The 22065-nt window shown below is 34.0% G+C and overlaps 1 protein-coding gene across 3 annotated transcripts in view; it reads right to left on the bottom strand.

The window, feature by feature from the left end:
• The window catches only part of LOC124079394 (ankyrin repeat domain-containing protein 26), a 95902-nt gene extending 74053 nt beyond the window's left edge, over positions 1 to 21849 (bottom strand). Inside the window, exons 1-6 of one of the 3 annotated variants that reach the window (XM_058572772.1) lie at positions 21589 to 21849; positions 19188 to 19246; positions 16647 to 16680; positions 13485 to 13551; positions 10057 to 10114; positions 9816 to 9961 (exon numbers count right to left, since the gene is read on the bottom strand). In XM_058572772.1, coding sequence (XP_058428755.1) covers positions 9816 to 9961; positions 10057 to 10114; positions 13485 to 13551; positions 16647 to 16680; positions 19188 to 19246; positions 21589 to 21716 — 492 coding nt within the window. In that variant the 5' untranslated portion in view covers positions 21717 to 21849. Of the gene's footprint in view, positions 1 to 9815; positions 9962 to 10056; positions 10115 to 13484; positions 13552 to 16646; positions 16681 to 19187; positions 20989 to 21588 lie in introns of those variants that run through there. The other 2 variants (XM_058572770.1, XM_058572771.1) reach the window with 2 other exon arrangements.
• Positions 21850 to 22065: the final 216 nt, after the last annotated feature.

Raw genomic sequence — 22065 nt, 5'->3', positions numbered from 1 at the left:
GTTGACAAAAACCTAGAGAGACTGATTATCAAAATGTTCAATGAACTAAATATCTAAGTAAGGAAGTAAGAGAGTCATTATAGGAGATGAAAGACCATTGTAATAATGAAATAGAAGTACCAAAAAAAAAAAGGATAAATCCTAGAAATAAAATACAATCCACAAATTACAAATTCACTTGAAGGTATTATTAACAAAACAGATGGTGTAGAAACTAGAACCTTAATTTGAAGTCAGAACTTTAGGCATTAAATACGGGCTATATAATCTTGAATACATAGAAGGTAGTAAAGGGAAAATAATTATACAGCATGACCAGAATATACAAGAAACATTAGGAAAGAATATAAGAACATGGAGATAGAAACTAAGGGCATAAAGAATATTTTGAATGAGATATTTACAAAAAAATTTATCCCATACCAAGACTGAGATGGACAAACACATATAGGAGGTTTACAGGAACCCAAATAGGCTCAGCCACATGAGAAGCTCATTGAGACACATCATAATCAAAATGCCTAACCTAACATAAAGGAAAAAAAAAATACTAAAAGCCACAAGAGACAAACATTATGTCGCATTTAGAGGCAAACCAATAAGATTCACTTCTGTTTTCACTCTGAGACCCTAAATTATGGAGGGCCTGAAATGAGTCATTCCAAAGCCTAAAGGAAAACAATTGCCATACAAGGTTACTATACCCAGGAAAGCTCAGTTTCAAATTTAAGGTGGAAATAAAAACATTGCACAACAAAAATAAACTAAAAGAACTTATGTGTACCAAAACAACAATACAAAGAATACTCAAACATAAACTATATACACAGGAACTAAAGAAACACTTCCCGAAGCCTGCAAACCAAGGAAGTTCAACAGAAGAATAATTCACTAAGTGACAATCATGACAGCATAGAATAAAGAGGGAAAAAAAGGCAGGAAAACACAAACACATATTCATATTAACAATGAATGTTAAGGGTTTCAACTCCCCAATTAAAAGCACAGATTATTAGAATGGATCAAAAAACAAATCCAACTATATGTGTTTATAAGAGACTCATAAGCAAACAGGCTGAAGGTAAAAGGAAAGCAAAAAATATTTCACTCACAAATATAATCTATTTAACAAAGTAGATTCCAAGCAAAAATTAATATAAGAGACAAAGAAGGCCATTATAGCCTGGTGAAGGAAACAATATAACAGAAAAATATAACCACAGTAAACACTGATGCTCCAAATGTCAATTCACCCCATTATATGGAAAAAAATACACCACAATGTTAAATTCCACATAGATCCCAACACAAACATGTAGATTTCTATACATGTTTATAATAGACATGTCATCAAATAAAAAAAATCAACAAGGATATCTCCAACCTGACCAACACTATAAATCAAAAAGACTTACCAGACATCTAATAGTGCACCCCCAAACAGCTGAATTTAACACCTTCTCAGCTGTGCATGAAACTGTCTCTAAAATAGATCATATTCTATGCCACAAAGAAAATTTTAGCAAATATTATTTTAAAATGATATATGCCAATGAATCCTATCAATTCCTAATGGAATGAAGCTACAAATGAACACAAAAAAATATTAAGAACCATATAAACTCATCACAAATGAACAATGCTCACTTAAATGAAAAACGGATAAAAGAAGAAATGACAACATAAATCAAGAAATTTTTAGAAACTAACAAATACAGAGACACAACATATCAAAATCTCTGGAGAAGTATGGAAGCATTTCTAAGAGGCAAATTTATAGCACTGGAGCCTATATCAAAAATTGGAGGGGCTAGGGTTGTGGCTCAGTGGTAGAGTGCTTGCCTAGCGTGTGGGGCACTGGGTTTGATTCTCAGCACTGCATACAAAAATATAGGTTAATTGAAAACTAAATATAAATATGTATGTGTGTGTGTGTGTGTGTATATATATATATATATTTTAAGACTATTAAAAATAGATTCACAAATAAACAAAACAAAATCACCAAACCCATAGCCAAACTAATCAAAAGAAAGACTAAAAAGAAGCAAATTGACAAAAATCAGAGGTAAAGGGAGACATCACCACACAGAGTCTAAATCCAAAGGATATCAGAGACTATTTTGAAAATTTATACTCCAATCAAATAGAAAACCTGGAAAATATGCACAAGTTTCTAAACACATATAACCGCCCATATTGAACCAGATAAAGAAATCCTAAACAGGACAATATCAAGTAATGAAATTGAAACAGCAATTAAAAGCATTCCAAAAAAGAAAAGCCCTAGATGTGATGGATTCACAGCTGACCTCTATAAGAAGTTTACATATGAAATAATATCAGTTTTTCTTAAGATATTCCATGAAATTTTAAGAAAGGGGACAACCCTAATACTTTTTATGAGGCTAGTATAACTTTCAAGCAAAAACCAAAGATGATCAAGGGAAGAAAACTATAGACCAGTATCGCTGATGAACATAGATGGAAAAATTCTAAATAATAAATTAGCAAACCAAATTCAATAACACATCTAGAACATACTACCACATGATCAACTGAGTTTCATTCCAGGAATGCAAGCCTGGTAAAACTACAAGAACCAATAACTGATTCTTTACTTAAGCAGAACTAACAACAAAAAAAAAAATCACATGATCATCTCAATAGCCACATAAGAGATCTTCAATAAAATCCAACACCCATAATATAAATGAGGGAGAAGCTGTGGATCGAAGAAACTTACCTCAACATCATAAAGGCCATTATGACAAACCCAAAACCAACATCATACCAAATGAAAAACTAAAAGCACTTCCACTAAATTCAGGAACAAGACAAAGCTGTCCCCTCCCACCACTCCTATTCAATATACTCCTTGAAACATTATCAAAGCAATCAGGCAAGAAAAGGAACTCAAATGGTTATAAATAGGAAAAGAAGAAGTCAAACTATTTCTGTTACTGACAATATGATCCTATGCTCACATTATGATCCTATATCTATAAGGTCCAAAATATTCCACCAGAAGAATTCTAGAGCATATATATGAATTTAGCAAAGTAGCCTGATACAAGATCAACACCCACAAATGAATAGCTTTCCTATACTCCTATGGGGATTCAGTAAAGGAAGAAAACAGAAAAACTATCCCATTTGCAACAACCTCAAATAAAATTTAAAAAAACACACATACCTTTAAATTAATCTAACTAAGGAGTGTTATAGCTCTACAATGAAAATTATAGAACACTTAAGAAAAATTAAAAATTAAAAATTAGAAGATGAAAAGACATCACATGTTCTTGGATAGGCAGCATTAATATTGTCAACATGGTCATATTACCAAAAGCAATATATAGATTTAATACAATCTCCAACAAAACATCAATGACATTCTTCACAGAATTAGAAGAAAAACAATTCTTGAATTCATTTGTAAGAAGAGTCCCAGAATAGCCAAAGTAATAATAAGCAAGAATAGTGAAGCAGGAGGCATCACAATACCCAATATAAAATTATACTACAGAGTTGTAGTAGTAAAAGCAGCATGGTATTGGCACCAAAAGAGGTATGAAGACAAATGGAATAGAAGACACAGAGAAAAACTCACAAACCTATATGGTCTGATATATGGGAAAGATGACAAAAATATATCTTGATGCTGGGAAAATGGGATAGCTGTATGTAGAAAAAAATGAAATTAGAACTCTATTATTCACCCTGCACAAAACTCAAATTGAAATGGATCAAAAATGTAGGAATTAGACTAGAAACCTTACAATGGCTAGAATAAAACATAGGAACATCACTCCATCATAGAGGTACTGACACCATCTTCATTTACAAGAGCCACAGAGCACAAGAAATGAAACCAAAATCAATAAGTGGTATGCCATTCAAATAAAAAGCTTCTGCACTGCTAAGTAAACAAAAGCGTGAAGAGAGAACTACAAATGGAATTAAATCTTGGAAATCTGCTCCTCCAATAGGAGAATAACATCCAGAATATAGAAATAATTCAAAAATCTTAACTCCACAAAAACAAATAGCAAAAGCAATAAATAGGCAAAAGAACTAAACCGAAACTTCTCTATAGAAAAATATAAAAGGCCAATAAATTATGAATAAATGTTTAATATCTCTAGCAATCAAGGCAATGCAAACTACATTAAGATTTCATCTCACTCCACTCAGAATGGCAATAATCAAGAATCCAAAGAGCTATAAATTCTGGCAAGAATAGGGGGAGAAAGGAACACTTGTACTACAGACTAATAAACCACTCTCAAAAAAAGTTTGGAGATTCCTCAATAAAACTAGGGATGCACCCATGATATGGCCCAGCTATCTCACTCCTGGGTATTTTCCCAAAAGATCTATAATCAGTATACTACAGAAACATAGCCACATCAATATTAATAGCAATACAATTCACAATACCTGAAATATGTAATCAACACAGATGCCCATCAATACATGAACAGGTTAAGACATGGTAAGATACACACACACACACACACACACACACACACACACATATATATATATATATATATATATATATACACACACTCACACAAAATGAAGTTCTATTCAGCCATTTTAAAGAATGAAATTATAGTATTTACTGAAAAATGGATGGAAATGGAGAATATAGTACTAAGTAAAATTAGCCAAACTCAGAAACTCAAATGTCAGATGTTGTCTTGCAAAATCAAGAGTAAATTAAAGGAAAGAGGTGGGGAGGATAAGATTAAATAAAGGACCAATTAAATGCAAATTCATAGACCAGAACAAGGAAATCTAATAGAATAGAGGAAAGAGAATTGGAGAGAGAAGGGAGAATTAAAGGGAAAAGGGGACATCATGAATTGAAATTATTTTCCATGCATATATGAGTTTATTGGGATGAACTTCACTACTATGTATAACCATAAAAGTCTAATAAATAAAATTGACCAAGGGGCTGGGGTTGTGGCTCAGCAGTAGAGTGCTTGCCTAGCGGGTGCAAGGGCCTCTGTTTGATCCTCAACACTAAATAAAATTAAATACATAAAAAAACAAAGGTATGTGTACAACTAAAAGAAATATATTTTAAAAAATGACCAAAGTCAAGTCTCAGGTTGTGCTTAAGTACTGCAGACAGAGATGAATAACAGAGAACACTTATTCAATGAACTTGTATTATTATTCAGTGAACTTTTCAGAGAAAATTTCTTTCATCATGGAAACATGGTGAACATCAAAACACAGGAGACATTTAGAGTCCAAATAGATATAAACAAAAGAGGAATTCTGCATTTATATTTTATTTAAAATTCCAAAACTCAGAGCAAAAAGAGAAATAACAAGACACCTATAAATGATAAGGCACCGGTATAAATCTAAAGGCTAGGAGCACCTGCAATGACATATTTTAAGTCCTGAAAGTGAAATATTAGCAGCCTAGATGGTGATATGCCTCAAAGTTATCCTTCAAATTCAAAGATGAAATAAAGACCTTCCAAGACAAAAATAAACTAAAACATCATGTCAATCAAGCCAGTTTTTCACAAGATGCTCAAAGAAAAACTCCACACATGAGATTAAAATCCACAAAGACAGCATAGGAAAGCATACAATAGTTAAGCAAATTTAAGTTAGAAGCAAAATCTATATTAGAAATAAAAAAAGAAAGCAGCACTCATCTGTATATTAACACTAATTCTCCAATTATAAGACCTATCCAAAATATAAGAAATGTTGAATTAATAAAAAATGAATCGACTATTCTGCAGGAGTATGCTTGACTGGCAAATACATTCAGAGAATAAAAGTAAAAGGATAGAAAATGAAAACACATGCAAATGGAAGCCAAAAGCAAAGAAGAGTACCTATTCTCAGATTTGAAATAAATGACTTTCAGCAGCAATTATCTGGACGTCAAAAAGGATGAACAAAGTTAGCAGAGTAACAGGATACAAAGTCATTATACAAAAAAAATAAGGTTTTTCAATATCAATAGCAAACCTGATGGGAATGTAATCAGTATAACAACTCATTTAAATAGCTTAATAAATACCTAGGAATAAATCTAACCAAGGAGGTGAAAGACCTCGTCAACAAAAATTAAAAAATTTTGAAAAAAAATTGAAGAAACTAGAAGCTAACACGTTATCACATATACATAGGAAGACAGAATTCATATTGTGAAAGTGATCACATTACCAAGAATAATCTACAGATTCCTTGTAATTTATATCAAAATTTAAACAATAATCTTTGCACAACTGGAAAAAGTATTACTAATACATATGAAAGAAGAAAAGACCCATAATAGCTAAAGTGAGTGAGGAATAAAACCAGTGATGGAGACACCACAATGCCCAATTTCAAAACATAAGCCAGAGCCATAGTAAGGAAAACAGCATGGTACTGGCATAAAGACAGTCATATACAAAATGAAATAGAATAAAAGACACAGAGACAAATCCACACAGCTACAGTCATCTCATTTATGACAATAGTACCAAAAACACAAACTGAGGAATAGAAAGATTCTTTAGAAAATGGTTGTGGGTGAACTAGCAATAAGTATGAAACTAGATCCCTATCTCTAACATTGTACAAGAGACAATTTAAAAGGGATCAAAGACAGATATAAGACCAAGAGCTTTGCAACTAAAAAAAATACAGAAAAACAATAACAACATTTTAGGAAATAGGCATAGGCAATGACTTCTTGAATGGCTCAGGAAATAACAGCAACAACAGATGAGTGGGCCTGCATGAAATCAAAAAATCTTCTGCAAGGCTAGTCAAACAACTGCAGTGTAAAGAGATGGTCTTCAGATGGGAGAAAGTCTTTGCCAGTTACTCTTCTAACAGAGGACTAATATCCTGAATAAAGAACTCAAAATTCTTAACACCTGACGCACAAATTTCCCATTCAACAAGTGGGCAAATAAAAGGAAAAAATAGAAAAAGAGGTACAAATCTCCGACACTATATGAAAAAATGTTTAACATCTTTACCCATCAAAGAAAGGTAAATCAAAACAGCATTGAGATTTCATCTTACACCAGTCAGAAAGCAAATAATAAATACTGGGGAGGTTGTGGGGAGAAAAAACACTTATAAATTTTTGGTGGGAACGTAAAGTACTATATCCCCTAGGTAAATCATTATGGAGGTTATTCAAAAAACAAGTAAAACTAGAACTGCTGTATGATCCAACTACACCAGTCCTCAGTATTTGTTGAAACAATTAAAGTCATCATACTCTAGAGATTCTGTATACACACATATTTTTATGAGACTATTTATAATAGACAAGATATAGGATCAGTCTAGGTGCTTCTCAACAGATAAATAAAGAAAATGTGTGAGGAGTAAAATTTGCTCCCAAGATGTAGGATCTCTATTCACCTCATAGATTGTTTCTTTCGCTGAGAAGAAACTTTTTAGTTTGAATCCATCCCATGTATTGATTCTTGATTTTAATTCTTGCACTACAGGAGTTTTTATTAAGGAAGTTGGGGCCTAATCACACATGATAAAGATTAGGGTATGGAGATTCCTTGGAAAACTGGGAACGGAACCACCATTTAACCCAGCTATCCCTCTCCTTGGTGTATAATCAAATCACTTAAAAACAGCAGATTACAGGGGCACAGCAACATCAATGTTTATAGCAGCATAACTCACAATAGCTAAAATGTGAAACCAACCTAGATGCCCTTCAGTAGATGAATGGATAAAAAAAATGTGGCATATATACACAAGGGAATATTACCCAGCTAAAAGAGGATAAAATCATGGCATTTGCAGGTAAATGGATGGCGCTGGAGAGGATAAAGCTAAGTGAAGTTAGCCAATCCAAAAAACAAATGCCAAATGTTTTCTCTGATATATGGAGGCTGATTTATAGTGGGGTAGGGAGGGGGAGCATGGGAGGAACCAACGAACTCTAGATAGGGCAGAGGGTGGGAGGGGATGGGAGGAGGCAGGGGTTAGCAAGGATGGTGGAATGTGATGGACATTATTATCCAAAGCACATGTATGAAGACATGAATTGGTGTGAATATACTTTGTATACAACCAGAGATATGAAAAATTGTGCTGTATATGTGCAATAAAAATTGTAATGCATTCTGCTCTCATTTATTTTTTAAAAATCAATTAAATTTTTTTTAAAAAGTAAAAAAAAATAGAAAAAGGAAATGTGGTCAATATACACACAGGTGTATTTTTTATCCATAAAAAAGTGATATTGTGTCATTTTTAGGAAAATGATGGACCTAGAAAGCATCATGTGAAGATAATAATAATAAGTCAGACGCAAAAGAAAAAGCATCACATTTTCTCTCCTATGGCGAAACTAGAGAAGGAGATATTTTCACTGGGAAAGACAATCAGTATAGAGAGAAAGGAGTTGGGCATAGGAAGGAAGAAATGGTAAGTATTTTAGAGTGAAATTGGCCAAAATGTAATATGCATGTACAAATAAGCCATTTGTGTACTTCATGTGCATCAATTTAAAAAAAAATACCATCTTTATCATCTTGTCTATAATTCATTAGTGCTAAATTTTAAAATTCCAAGCTTCAATGAGAACACAATGAAAATAATTTTGTTTTATTAAGCATATAAAATATGCCAAGCATTTATTTTCATGGTTTTTTCTATGTTATAATCACAAAATGATTATGCTGATAGTGATCCCACACCACCTCTCTGGTCATTTCAGGATATTAGGAGTAAAATGACCCACTGCACTCCCTATCCAGAATGGCCTCCTCCTAAGCATTCATTGACTGGCTCCTTCCAATCCTTATGAGCTTATATTCACACTCAGAGAGACCTTCACTGACTCCACTCCCACTCCTATCCACATCTGAACTACAAACTCCTTAAGTTTAAAAGAAATGAGGATTATATTTTCTTCAAGATCTTCATTAAAATCAACTCCAAGTTTTTCAGAAGAATCTAGTTTCTATCATAATTAATAAGATAGAGCTCCTACTGTCCTTAAATTCACTATTTCTGTTGTATTTTTAATTTCTTTCATCTTGACTTTTATTCAATCTGGATATATCTTGCCCTTAAATAATTTCTTCCTATGCATCCCTCTTTCTCAGCTTCATATTCATTGAGCTGTTCTTTTGGCTTATTTTCTTTTTCTTCAATTTTTACATTTTTTTGCCTTTTTCTTTAATTTCAATAAAACTACACAATGTATACAACAAAATATCTTGGTCATTGTTTCTTTTGAAAGATTCCCAGCTTTCAGATACCTTAGAATCCCAAAGAGGTGTGTTGGGTCACTCTGTCCTCTAGCTGGTAAATAATTCAAATCGGTACAACTGCAGTGGGAACCCTCCCAAGCAATGGCAGTCCCAGCCTTTTTTTGTTGCCATGACATCTTTGATAAATGATTCTTCTATGTGTGGAATACTGTCAAGGACACATTCTTATTTTTTTTAACTATCAAATATATTTCCTTGAATTTTGGTTTAGCCTGGTAGCTCTGGGATACATTCTTTGGGCTTTCCTTAGATCTTAGATAAGGGGGCTCTCCCTCCAGGTACACCCATACATAAGTGGGGGATTATGCTTTTTTTTCTAATTCTTTCCATCCATAATGGCATTCCTAAGGATTGCTCACTCTCACCAAGTTCCATAAATGTTAATCCTGCATATATACTCTGCCTGTTGCTATCCTTATGACTTTGTAGCCTTATGTTTACCTCTGGGATGTATGTCATTATTATGTGCATATGGAAGATGACATGTAAGAAGACATGGGAAAAAGAGGTTTAAAAACACCTCACCTTTGAGTCAGTTGCTGAAAAGAAAGAGGTCTTTATACTGAAAAATTGTACAAGATTGTTTTCATCTTCGTCTTCCTTTTGACACTCAGTACAACTGTTGTCAAACAAGGTTTTATTTTCTTGTGTTCCTGTGTCAGATATTGCTCCTATGACAGTAAAAACAAAGTAAATAGTATATGAAAATGTCTGTCATTTCAAATTAATGAACAGCATAAGAAGAAGCAGTCTTCAAATAGCTTACCATCTTTACTGGATTGTTGAAAATCTTCACATAATTCTTCTTTTTCTCTTGCAATATTCTAGAAAGGAAAAAAAAAAAAAGCTTTGGGTGTAGCAAGCACCAAAATTGATAATGTAATTATAATATTGGCCATTGCTCCATGATACAATAGTAAGAGCACAGGTTTCTGAGTCATTGAATGTATACTCAAACCCTATTGCTGCCATTTACTAACCTACATCTTCTCATGGGATGAAGACTATGAGAGATGGTAGAGAGAGCTTCTAAATATTACTCCCATTACCTCCAATTGATTATTACAAAAATACTGACATCCATTTGACTATTTTCTTAACCCAAATAATCTAGGATAAAAATTGTAGCCATGTGTAACAGTTTAGAGTACTTTTAAAAAATAACAATTTAAGAAATATAAAGTAATTACATGTAATATCTGGAATGGGCTTTCATGATTTATATTGATATGAACTACCTCTTGGTGAAAAAACATGCTATCTGAATATCTTATGAATAAGAGGGGTTGGAATCACAAACAGCCTAAGTTGCTTCAATCCTGTGAGTCAAACAGCTGAAGACAAATGATAATATAAATGTTACTCCTTCTAAGAAAGAGAAGAATAATGACAAGAATAATATTTGGGGCAATGATTGATGGCTGAAAGTCACACAGTTTCTAAGCCAGGAGATTAAAATAAAACCAACCATGGAAACAAAATGGCTGAAAGAACAAACACTAAAGAAACGTTTTCTAGGACTAAAACATTTTTACTAGGAAAGAAAGGAGAAAGAAACAAAAATAGAAGACATGACTAGTCAATTGACTATGAGTTTAAGTCAATAAAGAAAAAGAAAGGAATTGAGTGGTTATGATTAGAAATATAATAAAGATTTTGATTCATACTAATGTTTAAGACTCAATAGTATTATATTATGCTTGTTTTGATAATAATTCTATAATAAAGCATTAAATTTTATTAGAATATAATAACTTCAACTTAAATGGTTATAAACCACTATCTGAAACCTGTAACATTACTACTGAAGAAAAAGAAAAATGTGGAACTTGAGAAGATGTATTTAATAACACATGGGTTGAGACTCTAAAGGAGATATTCTGGTTGCAACTTTCCTATTTATGTCATTTTTCTTAATTGTAAAGAATTACAATTCTTTTTTTTTATTGGTTGTTCAAAACATTACAAAGCTCATGATATATCATCTTTCATACATTTGACTCAATTGGGTTATGAACTCCCATTTTTACCCCAAATACAAATTGCAGAATCACATCAGTTACACATTCACATTTTTACATAATGGCATATTAGTGACTGTTGTATTCTGCTACTTTTCCTATCCCCTACTATCCACCCTCCCCTCCCCTCCCATCTTCGCTCTCTACCTCATCTGCTAGAGCTTGCTGAGCTTGAGCTGCTATCACCTTTGTAGCACCTGCAGTATTTTTTAAAACAAAACCAGTCTGCAATGAAAAGTTCTGTCCTCGGGGTCTATTAAATGGTATCTCTGTCTGAAAAGCACTACCCTTTGTGGGAGGATGAGAATTTCCAAAGTTTCTACCTTTCACATAGGTCCTTTCACATAGCTTCTTTCCTGGAAAACACAACTGCTTGGCTCTACCTTGAGTTTCTTCACACTACAAAAGGCACTTGACTGAGTTTGACAAACATATGGTGGGTAGACCAAGACTTGTGAGGCCATACCTTCCTAGAGGCCCGCGCTCTCCCCTCTTCGGGCGGCCGCAGCCCTGAGCATGTCCGGGATGGGTAGCGGGGCCGTGCCGGGAACACGGAGCCAGGCGCTTCAGCAAGCGGCACCACCCAGCCCGGGATCAGCTCCTCTCCGCGGCCGCTGCCATCTTGTCCTGGCGGCTGAGAGGAAACCGCGAAACACCCTTCCCCGACCGCGGCTGCTGCTGCTGCTCTGGCTGAACGCCGGGCCCGTCTCCCTCATCTTCCTTCCCGGGGATCTGGGGTGGGAACAGCTAGACTGGGGCCAGGGAGAGTGAGAAGCCGGCCGGCCGACCTCCGGCAACTGGGCCTACGAATGGCGCGGGATGCGGGGCCCACGGCGGTTGGGCCCCATTCCTGAAGCCCCGAGGGCTACGAGAGGAGGAAAAGGAAGACAGCCGGAGAGGCGGCGACGGCGAGGCCCGCAGCTCGGTCTCGGAGCCCCGCGCAGCCGGCAGTGGTCACCAAGGCAGCTGCTGCCGGCCGCCCCAATCTCGGGCCTCTCCTCCCTACAATTCTTAATTGTAAAGAATTGTTCCTTTTTTGACATTAATTCATGTTAACTCACCTGAACTTTTACAACCTAAGCACTAAAGAAGAACATAAATTTAAGCCATATTCGTAGAAATTCAATAGATTTGACTATTAGCTCTACCATGCATATTATATTACTTAGGATAATTCATTATCTATAAATCTATTTTTGGTCATTTTTATTCATGTCAAAAACATTAAAAATATTCCAAACCTTATTCTAGTTACTCCGGGAGATATGCAAATATGTTTCCTAACCTCCAATAGCTCATGATGATAGAAGAGATTTGAAATGAATATGTAAATAACTAAGTAAAGATATGTCTCAAATATGAAGTCTGAGAATATTATATAAGATCTTTGAGTGGATATTTTAATACACTACAAGGCAAAAAAGTTCTAAAGTTTTACCACATAGTCATTAAGATGCTCTGCTTCAAGAACTGGTTATTATCTTGCACAAAATATCTATTTTTATTTAGATCATGAGTTTAAAAGCACTCAGTGGAGAGATTCAGAAAACATGATGCAATCCCTTTGTAATGCAAGCATTAAGAAACAGATTCTAAATTTCTATATTGCCACATTTCTAATATTATTTTAGTATAAATAAAGAATCAAGAACATAAATAGGGAAAAAGTTCTCCTAAGAAGAATATGATACTAAAACATACAGTGTCCAAGAGAAATAAGTATATACAATGTACATACACAATATGCTTTATAGCTTCAAATTAATGGCTCCAGGGAAATTCCATGATTACTAGGAAAAGTAATTCAATGCTTAAATCTTTATTTAGGTATGAGTATCATAAAAGTCCTGTATGATTTAAAAGTCACAGTAAAGTATATTTATTCAAATGAATCTTACAAAATTTTATATTTCTTCTGCAGTTGGAAGGATTTTCCTAATGTAACTTTTCTGTTTGTGTGTTTTCCAGCCCCCAATGCCCTGAAGTATTTAAGTGAACGTTGGTATTTACAAAAGTGTATTAATAAAAAGAAATCAGCATAATTCTATGAAATAATTTCTTCTGAACAATTTTCAAATAAATGACAGGGAGGTCACTGCAGAACATTAAGAATAGACACCTCCAAAAACAAATTTTGGAACAAGAAAATTAACTTCACGAGAGAGCACTTTACCTTGGCATCAGATTGATTGCTGCCCTCATCCAGCATAGAATCACTAGGGCCAGGTTTATCAGAATATCTTTAGAGTAAAAATAAACAAAAAAATGGATAAGTCAAGTTTTTCAAAAAAATAAACTTTGGTGAATGTTTAATTATATCAAATGGTATTTCTTGATGATATAGTAATAACAGTATGACCTCTCTTAAACAAAATTTATTTATTTATTTCTGCCTCCAATTTTTCCTGTCTATGAAATATTCAATGAAGGAGTTTTTGTTCCATTTCAAAAAGTGACAGCCAATAGTTTGGCAGAACCTGAGAATAATTTATCTTTACAAACTGGCCTGTGTTGAAAGCTGAACTGAAAATCAAATTAATGGCCAAAATAATTTTTGTTTCTTGAACTGAAAAGGTCTCTAATAACCCAAGATAAAGTAGAAAAATACTTTCCTCTATCTTTTCTATCAAAGAGTAAGCTGGGTTCTTCAACATGGAAACTATCTACTAAAAAGAGCCCATTGCTTCCTCTATTCACAAACAGCACAGGGAGTTCCCTGAAACATTTGAATTGTTTGAAAGTTGAATGTGCACAAGTCAAAGAATGTACATATATTTGTTATTGGAAATACTTTTGCCATACAGAGTGAAATATAAAATATAATTCTTTTTCCTATATAGGTCTTGCCTCATTTAGATCTGTATAAACTATCAAGCACTTCAAAATCTTCATGGGCACTCAAATGATCAAGAGAAAAGATTGCCAGAAAAGTAGTGTACTCAAAGTCATACCTCTGTTCCCCTAAGTACAGCCTAAATATCTTCCTTCCTGTGGGTGTACACTCTCAGGACCCTCTTCTTTAGGACTTAGTGGTAGTATCCAACCTTTAAATCTACATCCTATGAAGATGTAGATACCTGAGAGATGGCTGGGCACAACTGACACAATATTGGAGCTCATTTTCCATGTTCCTAAATTGGGTCTCAGTTACTGGTGTCAGCACAAGCATGTTAACAAGTACCCAACTGAAGCTCTATGATGGCTTTGCCAACCAGTCATTCCTGAGCCCTAACCTTCATGTGCATAGGAAGTCATCACTGAGTTAGGAAAAAAGGTGAAAGGTGGACATCTGCTCTGGGCCATAGATCCATGTAGGTTAGCAACTTCAAGTCCCCCCGTGCTTGATTGTTTCTAAGCCACCCTCACATTCCAATGTGCTCTGGAGACTCTGCCCAGTGGCTCAAATTATTTTAACCTCTTTCATCAAACACTTTGAAGTTTGTCAGTTCCTCCAATTAAACAAACAAGAAATTGATGACTTATTCAGGATGCTCTTTGACCTCCTATTTTAATATGCCATTTTAGATAGCTCCCAATATCCTGTGTCATTAATTTTTGTTTTGTCTTTATCAAACTGGTCATAAATTCCAATATTCTGATCACTTTTCCAAAATTCTCATTCCTACCCATCACAGTGCCGTTGTTTTTCAAATTTGCCCTTCCTCTGTTAGTTCAATTCTGATTCTCTACTACTGAATTCACTTCTTAATTCCATTTTTAACTTCTTCACTTAGATTCCTAAACTTGCTCCCCCAATCTCTTAGCAAAACTTTCAACTAAAGAATGATAATAGGGGCTCAGGATGTGGCTCAAGTGGTAGCACGCTTGCCTGGCATGCGTGAGGCACTGGGTTCAATCCTCAGCATCAAATAAAAATACATTAAAGATTAAAAAAATAATGATAATAAGAAAGAGGATTGGTTTAAAATTAGGGAACCTGAGTTCAAAGCTCATTCCTTCCATGTTCTGTATCAGAAAAGTCTTCTTAATATCTTTCAAGTTTCAGGTTCATCATCATAACCACCACTTGGCCAGTATTTTAAAAGCATTTTGAAGGATTATAGAATACTTGGGTTAGTTGCTAGAATGTCTTAAACCTTTAACTTATTTCTGCTTTTTATTGGCTCTATAAGGGAAAAAATGAGTTTTTAGATGACAAATGTTTTTGAAAAATATCAAAAGAAACAACAAAAGAGTAGAAAAGAAAGGAAAAAAATTCAAGAAAAGATTACATAGGAAAAAAAGCTAAAAAAAAAAGTCTTTATAGAACAAACAAATTGAAGGACCACCAAATTAGGAGAAGTAACAAAATCAATTAAAATAACCTCTAAATTGATACTCAAATTAATTTATGTATACTATTCTACACAGTTATTCTTAACATCTAGTAAAATAATTTCTCTCTGCGCTTGCCTAATCTTTGTTATAAAAAACCCATTGTCTTATAACCACAACTATGTAAGATTTTCCCTAAAATTTTTGATGTAAAAAAAAGGTACTGGTTAGCAAAAAAACTGCCTATCAGAAGAAACACTTGGATAAGCAGGTTTCTCAGTTAAAATATAGTCAGAAATAACACATAACTACCTATGACTTTCTGAATTGATCTGATACTGCATGGGCTGGCTTTTGTCCAGCAAGGAGGTCCAAAGAACACGGTAGAGGAGAGTGTGGTTACGGAGTAACTAATCAAGACCTCCAGACCAAGCAGGAAGCAGGTCTGATTTTATTGTGCAGTTACCATGTATATATACTCAGGTAGTAGCTAGGCAGATTATAGGCAGCCACCAATACAATTTCTTGCTAACTGTCCTTACAGCGACCAATTGAGGAGCAGTCCATGGAGCAAACACAGGGACTGCAACACACAGCCTCACGCCCAGGGCTGTGCCTACAGGGTAAGTGGTTTGCCGCTGGCACACCTAGCACCAAGATTTCCACTCAGACATCCTTAACGTATACCATGCATGCAGTACTCCATGCACTTGTCCTCATACCATACATGTATCTTGAGTGTAGGCTGCATAGAAGCCTAGGCAGTGGGGCAAGAAATGGCATTGTCAGCCAGATAAACTGGCTGTCAATCTCAGACCAGCTATTGTTAATGAAAGGATCATGGACTATTTAGGCAACAACTCTGAATGACAGTTGCTTAATTAGTAAATAATGTGTTATAATAACACAAATACTTTCAAATCTATTGTTATGAATATATCAAGTGACAAATATCTAATATGGTGTCTAGTCCAGACAAAAACATTCAGAAATAGTAGGGTTTTTTTAAATTTTCATTCATGAATATAGTTAACATATAAATTTTTAATATCTATCTTACCCTGTTAGGGAGTCTTCTGTAGAACTTTCACTCCCTATTAAATAAAGATAAAATACATATTTAATCAATTGTATAAAATATGACATGTTAAAAGTATATGACTGATGCTTTGTGATGAAGTATTTCTTTGGGGCCACACATGGAGATGATTCTAAAATAAATATTCATGATACTGATGATAGATAATTAATGCATTAAGAACTCTTATATCCCCTTCTCTGTATTTATCTAATTCAAGGACAAAGAATGAGATTCATCATAATTTGATATTAAAATGTAAAATACTATGTCCCATGATCATAATTCTAATGGGAAAGATGTAAAACTGACAGAAATTATCATTAGTTGAATCAGTAGTATTAAGCTGACAATATTAAACAAATCTCATGAGTTTTCTGGACTAAAAGCAGTTAAGAACAATTATAAGAGAGTATGATTATTTTGTTATGACATGAAATTTATGATGAAATACCCTTTCCCAGGGAAGCTAGATGTGTGGGAAGCATCCTTTGGGGCATGGCAAAAATTGGGCAACAGACCAGGGACTGGTACACTTACAAAGATATTATAGCTTAAAGTTGAGAAGAGCTCAGTAGAAATCAATATACTTTCCCTCACTAATGATGTTCTAGTGAAGATACTAATCTCTTAGTTCCAGCTACTTTCTTGTGTGTAGTGCAAACAAGGCCTTACCACTAGAAAGATGATACCATTGAGAGCTCAAACATGATCTAGACTAGACACCATGTCTGGACTAGACACCATATTAGATATTTATCACTTGTTATAGTCATAACAACTATATCACTCTCATAGAGAAGTTTAAAAAGAAGCACTAGGGAGTTAGTAGCAAGTTGCCAAGGAGTAATAGCTGATATGAAAAAGTAAATACAATTATTAAGTCACTTGAGCTTACAGAATGTGCCAACTCCTAGTGGGAGAAAAAAATCATTTTCCACTTCATGTAAGATAAGAAACAAAACAAAAGGCAATATGATTGTCTTCGTATTTACCATGGCAGAAAATATACTGATAAAGAAGGTTGTGGATGGAGATCAGTGGTACTGTGCTTGCATAGCATGCATAAATCCTGGATTTAATTTTTTTTTAAATTACTCCTTCACATCTTCATGAGTCTCTGATAAATGATTTCAAAGATACTGCAGTAGATGAAATGCCAGAAAAAGAATTCAAAAAAATGCCAAAAATAATGATTGAATTCAAATAGAATACAAATAAATAATTGCATAAATTAAGAAATTTACTGTGGGATAAAAAAGAGCAATTTAATGAACAGAGATTCTGAAAAAATATCAAGCAAAATATTGAAAATAAAAGCTATATAGCTCAAATATAAAATTCAGCTAATATAACACCCATAGACTAGACCAAATACAGGTTGATGAAATTTCAAGTTCAGGTAGTAGCAAACCTCAAGAAATAAAAAGAAGATTGAACAGAACATCCAAACCCCTAGGATATTATTAAAGACTAAACTTTATGACTCATAAAGACCAAGCAATGGAGGTACAGGCTATAGGCATTACAAAACTGTTCAGTGAAATAACACCAGAAATTTTTCCAAATTTGGGGAAAGGTATGAAAACCCAGGTACAGGAAGCATGTAGAACCCCAAGCGTACTTAACCAGAAAAGAATGACTGTTTTTCTATAACATAAAATTGACAAATACAAATCAAGAATTAATATTGAAAGCTATGAGAGAGAAGAATCAAAGCACTTATAAAGTAAACCATCAAATGAGCAGCAGGTTTCTCAATAGAAACATTGAAGGAAATCTCTGAAGAAATAAACAAAGAAAAAAATTTGAAAGTCGATGGAAATGGCAGTCAGAATGTTAAGCAGGATATTAGGAATACAAAGCCAAGGATTGCATGTTCTCCCTCATATGTGGATGATGAAAAACAATAATATCCTGAAAAATAGAAAAGATGTTACCAGAGAAGGGAAAGGGGAGTTGAGGAGGGGGAGTGAGGGAAAATAAAGCAGGACTAGGGAGGATGGATAAGATTCAAGTAAGATGTGCATATATGGAAATGTCAGAGTGAAATCCAATAATTTGTGCAAATAAGCAGTCAATATCTGTAGCTAAAAAGAATATCTCTTTTAGAACAAATCTAAAATGCTATAATGTCACTAAATAAACACAACACACCAATTTAAAAATCTTTCTTTTATATATAAGAAAAAATAGAAATCCATAAAACATCTTATATAAATCATATTATATTTACAGTCAAAACTACAAATGTAAATCCATAAAACATCTTACATAAAATATATATTTATAGAGTTAAAACTATTAATGTAAATTTTTCAGATAACATTGTTTCAGGTTATAAAGTTCCAATAATTAATTTCTTAAATAAGGTATTCAAAAATATTTAAAACAAATTAAAAAAATATGAATGCAATTTACAATTTGACTTTTTCACTGCTCCTTTGTGACCAAAACATTTTTTATTCTTACTTATTTAGTAAGGTAGAAACAAGAAGAGAGATTCACTATCAGAATTCTTACCTTCTTTGGTATTTTTCCTCATCTTACGTTTTGCTTCTGTACAGTCAAACATTATTTTCCTGTTGCCATGTACAGAAAAGTAATGCAATTAGTATTTTAATAATGAATGAAAAATATTAAACAAATATATTAACTTGAGAGAATTTTAGACATCATAAGAGCTAACAACAGAATTTTATCCCATGTATTTCAAATTTGTGAGCTCTGTAAACATCCAATAACCATACAATTATTTTTATGGTTTTATGTTTTCATTTTGTTTTGTATTATTTTTGAGCTGAGGTTTCACCATGGTGGTGTGAAGGCTGGTCTTGAACTCCTGAGCTCAAGCGATCCTCCTGCCCCAGGCTCCCAAGTATCTGCAGTTAAGGTGCATGCCACTGCACTCATAGGCTTATAATGAAGAAGAAAAAAGAAAGGTGAAATAATTATGCATTAAGGACAATACTGCTCAATACATTAACTAGAGTAGCTTGACATAAAGAAAAATGTCCTGAATTCAGATCCTCTCTCTGTAAACAATAGCTCTTTGATCTTGCACAAATCATTTCTCTTGGACTCAAGTCTCCTTCTAAAAAATAAGACCATACTTCATTAGTTTACCAGGTTGTTATGAAGATTTAAGGAGATAATATTAAAACATGCTAAGAAAAATAGTAATGAAATAATTAGTTCTTTAATCCTGAATTATTTTGGAAAGCCAATTGAAACTCAAAGTATATGTTATCACAGGATTTAATATTCAAATGTTAAGGTTATTGGAAAATACAATTAGGTTTTTATTTTGGATATTGACTGTATTCTTCTTTAGGCCTTATAATTCAGGGCAAATCAGCATTGGGATAATTTAAAAATCCAATTTATTTATGAATATTTTATATCCTTAAATTACATAATATAATTTTCCCTGTTATGAAACTAAGCAATTGCACCCAGGGCAGACAATTAACAAATGCCAAAACTGACTTGGCCTGCTACTATTCCTTCTCTATCAAGTCAAATGGAACCAGCAGATCTCTGTGAGAATGATGCTTTGTCTCCATGTACATCTTCAGCTGCCTTGGATGACAAAATCCTATTTTATACACAGATATTGATGTGTCAGTATGGGGCTTAACTGTCAGATATCTTAACACTCTTAGATCTTAGAATGCTGCTTAATGACTTCCCAGTGAGGCAGAACTTGAAAATATTCTGAAGCCTTCAGGAAAATGGGCAAGTATTTTGAGAAATTTTCATCAAAATTGAAGAAAAATCACTAGAGATGCCAATTAAAGTCATCACACTTCCCCCTTGGAAACAGTAATATGAGACCTCCCCCTATGAAAAAAAAAAGTGCTTCACAGGACATAATGAGGCTTTTGGATACTGATCTGTTAGCAAACATGAAAGGAAACTGATCTCTTCCTATGACATTATTTAAAGTATCTGATAGTTTATAAATGATTCCAACTAATATTTGCAGAAAAGACAAACAATGACTCACCCTGAGGGTTTTGGCTAACACATGTGCTCTATGTAAGAATTTAAGTGGAGAACATGGTGTGCTTGCTCACTATGTGTGTGACTAAAGCTAGATGGCTCACATGCCAAAGCAGAATGCAGCTGCTTTGAGAATCATAAGTGAGCGTAGCCGCACATGCATATGTGAACTTCAAAAACAAGTGTAACTTTCAAACCTACATTGTTCCATGAGGACTTAGAGACAGTGATCAGTCAGGACAACTGGGTAGTAAAAGTTAACCATTGCCACACTGCAAGACCATTTCTAATAGCAACACTGCAGCAATACAATTGACAGAAATGAATAATGATTTTAAAGTTCCTTATTTTCCCTTTCAGCTGTGTGGTAAAAGGGAACTGTCTTCCTTGAACTTAAAGAATTCACAGACCCTGGGAGATTCAAGAAGGATAGTGAAAAAGCTAGCTCCCAGAGGAAAGTAAGGAGTTTTTTTGTTTGTTTGTTTGTTTGTTTGTTTGTTTTACTAAGCTGAGAATTTAAAAATGCAAATACCTAATAAGAAAAATCACAGTTGCCATAGTAGACATTATATTTGGAATGAAGTGGATAAGGCTGGGATCTATAAGGATAAACATTTTAAAGTTCTAAGATATGGGCTGGAGGTGTATCTCAGTGGGAGAGGTCATGATTGAGGACCTGGGTTCAATCCCCAACACCACAACACCCGCAGAAAAAGAAAAAGAAAGTCCTGTGAGATATCCTGCACTACTGCTAATTAGCCTAGACTTCTGCAGTGTTAATGGCTGATGAAGGGACTCAGTCACTGTCATTCCTAACATATTTGAACTATGAACACTCAAATGATATATAAGATGCAATAGTTGTGCTTATTTTTAACCTCCACTTAACGTTGATTAGTACTTTAATTAAAACACTTACATATTGCAGCCACTAGCAACAGAATAATATAATGCAGTCCCTCCATCCACATCTTCTGCAAAGACATCAATACCTCCTGCAATAAGAAGCTTGATTATATCTGGTGATTCATACCTCACTGCAAGCATGAGGGCTGTTCTAAAATAATGGAGAAATAATTTTGTTATTAGGTACTTTAAGAGCTAATTTTACGTATCTTATCAATTTAATATCTTGCTTTACATATCTTAACAGACATAAGCATCTTGGGGGATCATCTGTGCAAATCATCTCTCAGTCTAAATAGAAAAAAAAAAAACAAGAGGAAACTTCTTGTCCCAATAGGGAATTACATGGTAGAAGTTATAAACATAAAATCACTTAATGGACAATAACTGTGATGAGGCTATTTATCTGAAGTACATAAAAGATATGAAGAATGCCCCATTTCTTCCTCAGTCTGATGTGATATAACTCATAGTCAGCTTAAAAGTCAAG

This window comes from Marmota monax, unplaced genomic scaffold (genome assembly GCF_021218885.2).
Source record: "Marmota monax isolate L192 unplaced genomic scaffold, Marmota_monax_Labrador192_F-V1.1 WCK01_AAM20220418_F8-fsc01042, whole genome shotgun sequence".
NCBI lineage: Eukaryota > Metazoa > Chordata > Mammalia > Rodentia > Sciuridae > Marmota > Marmota monax.
This window is presented reverse-complemented; position numbering and strand designations above follow the sequence as displayed.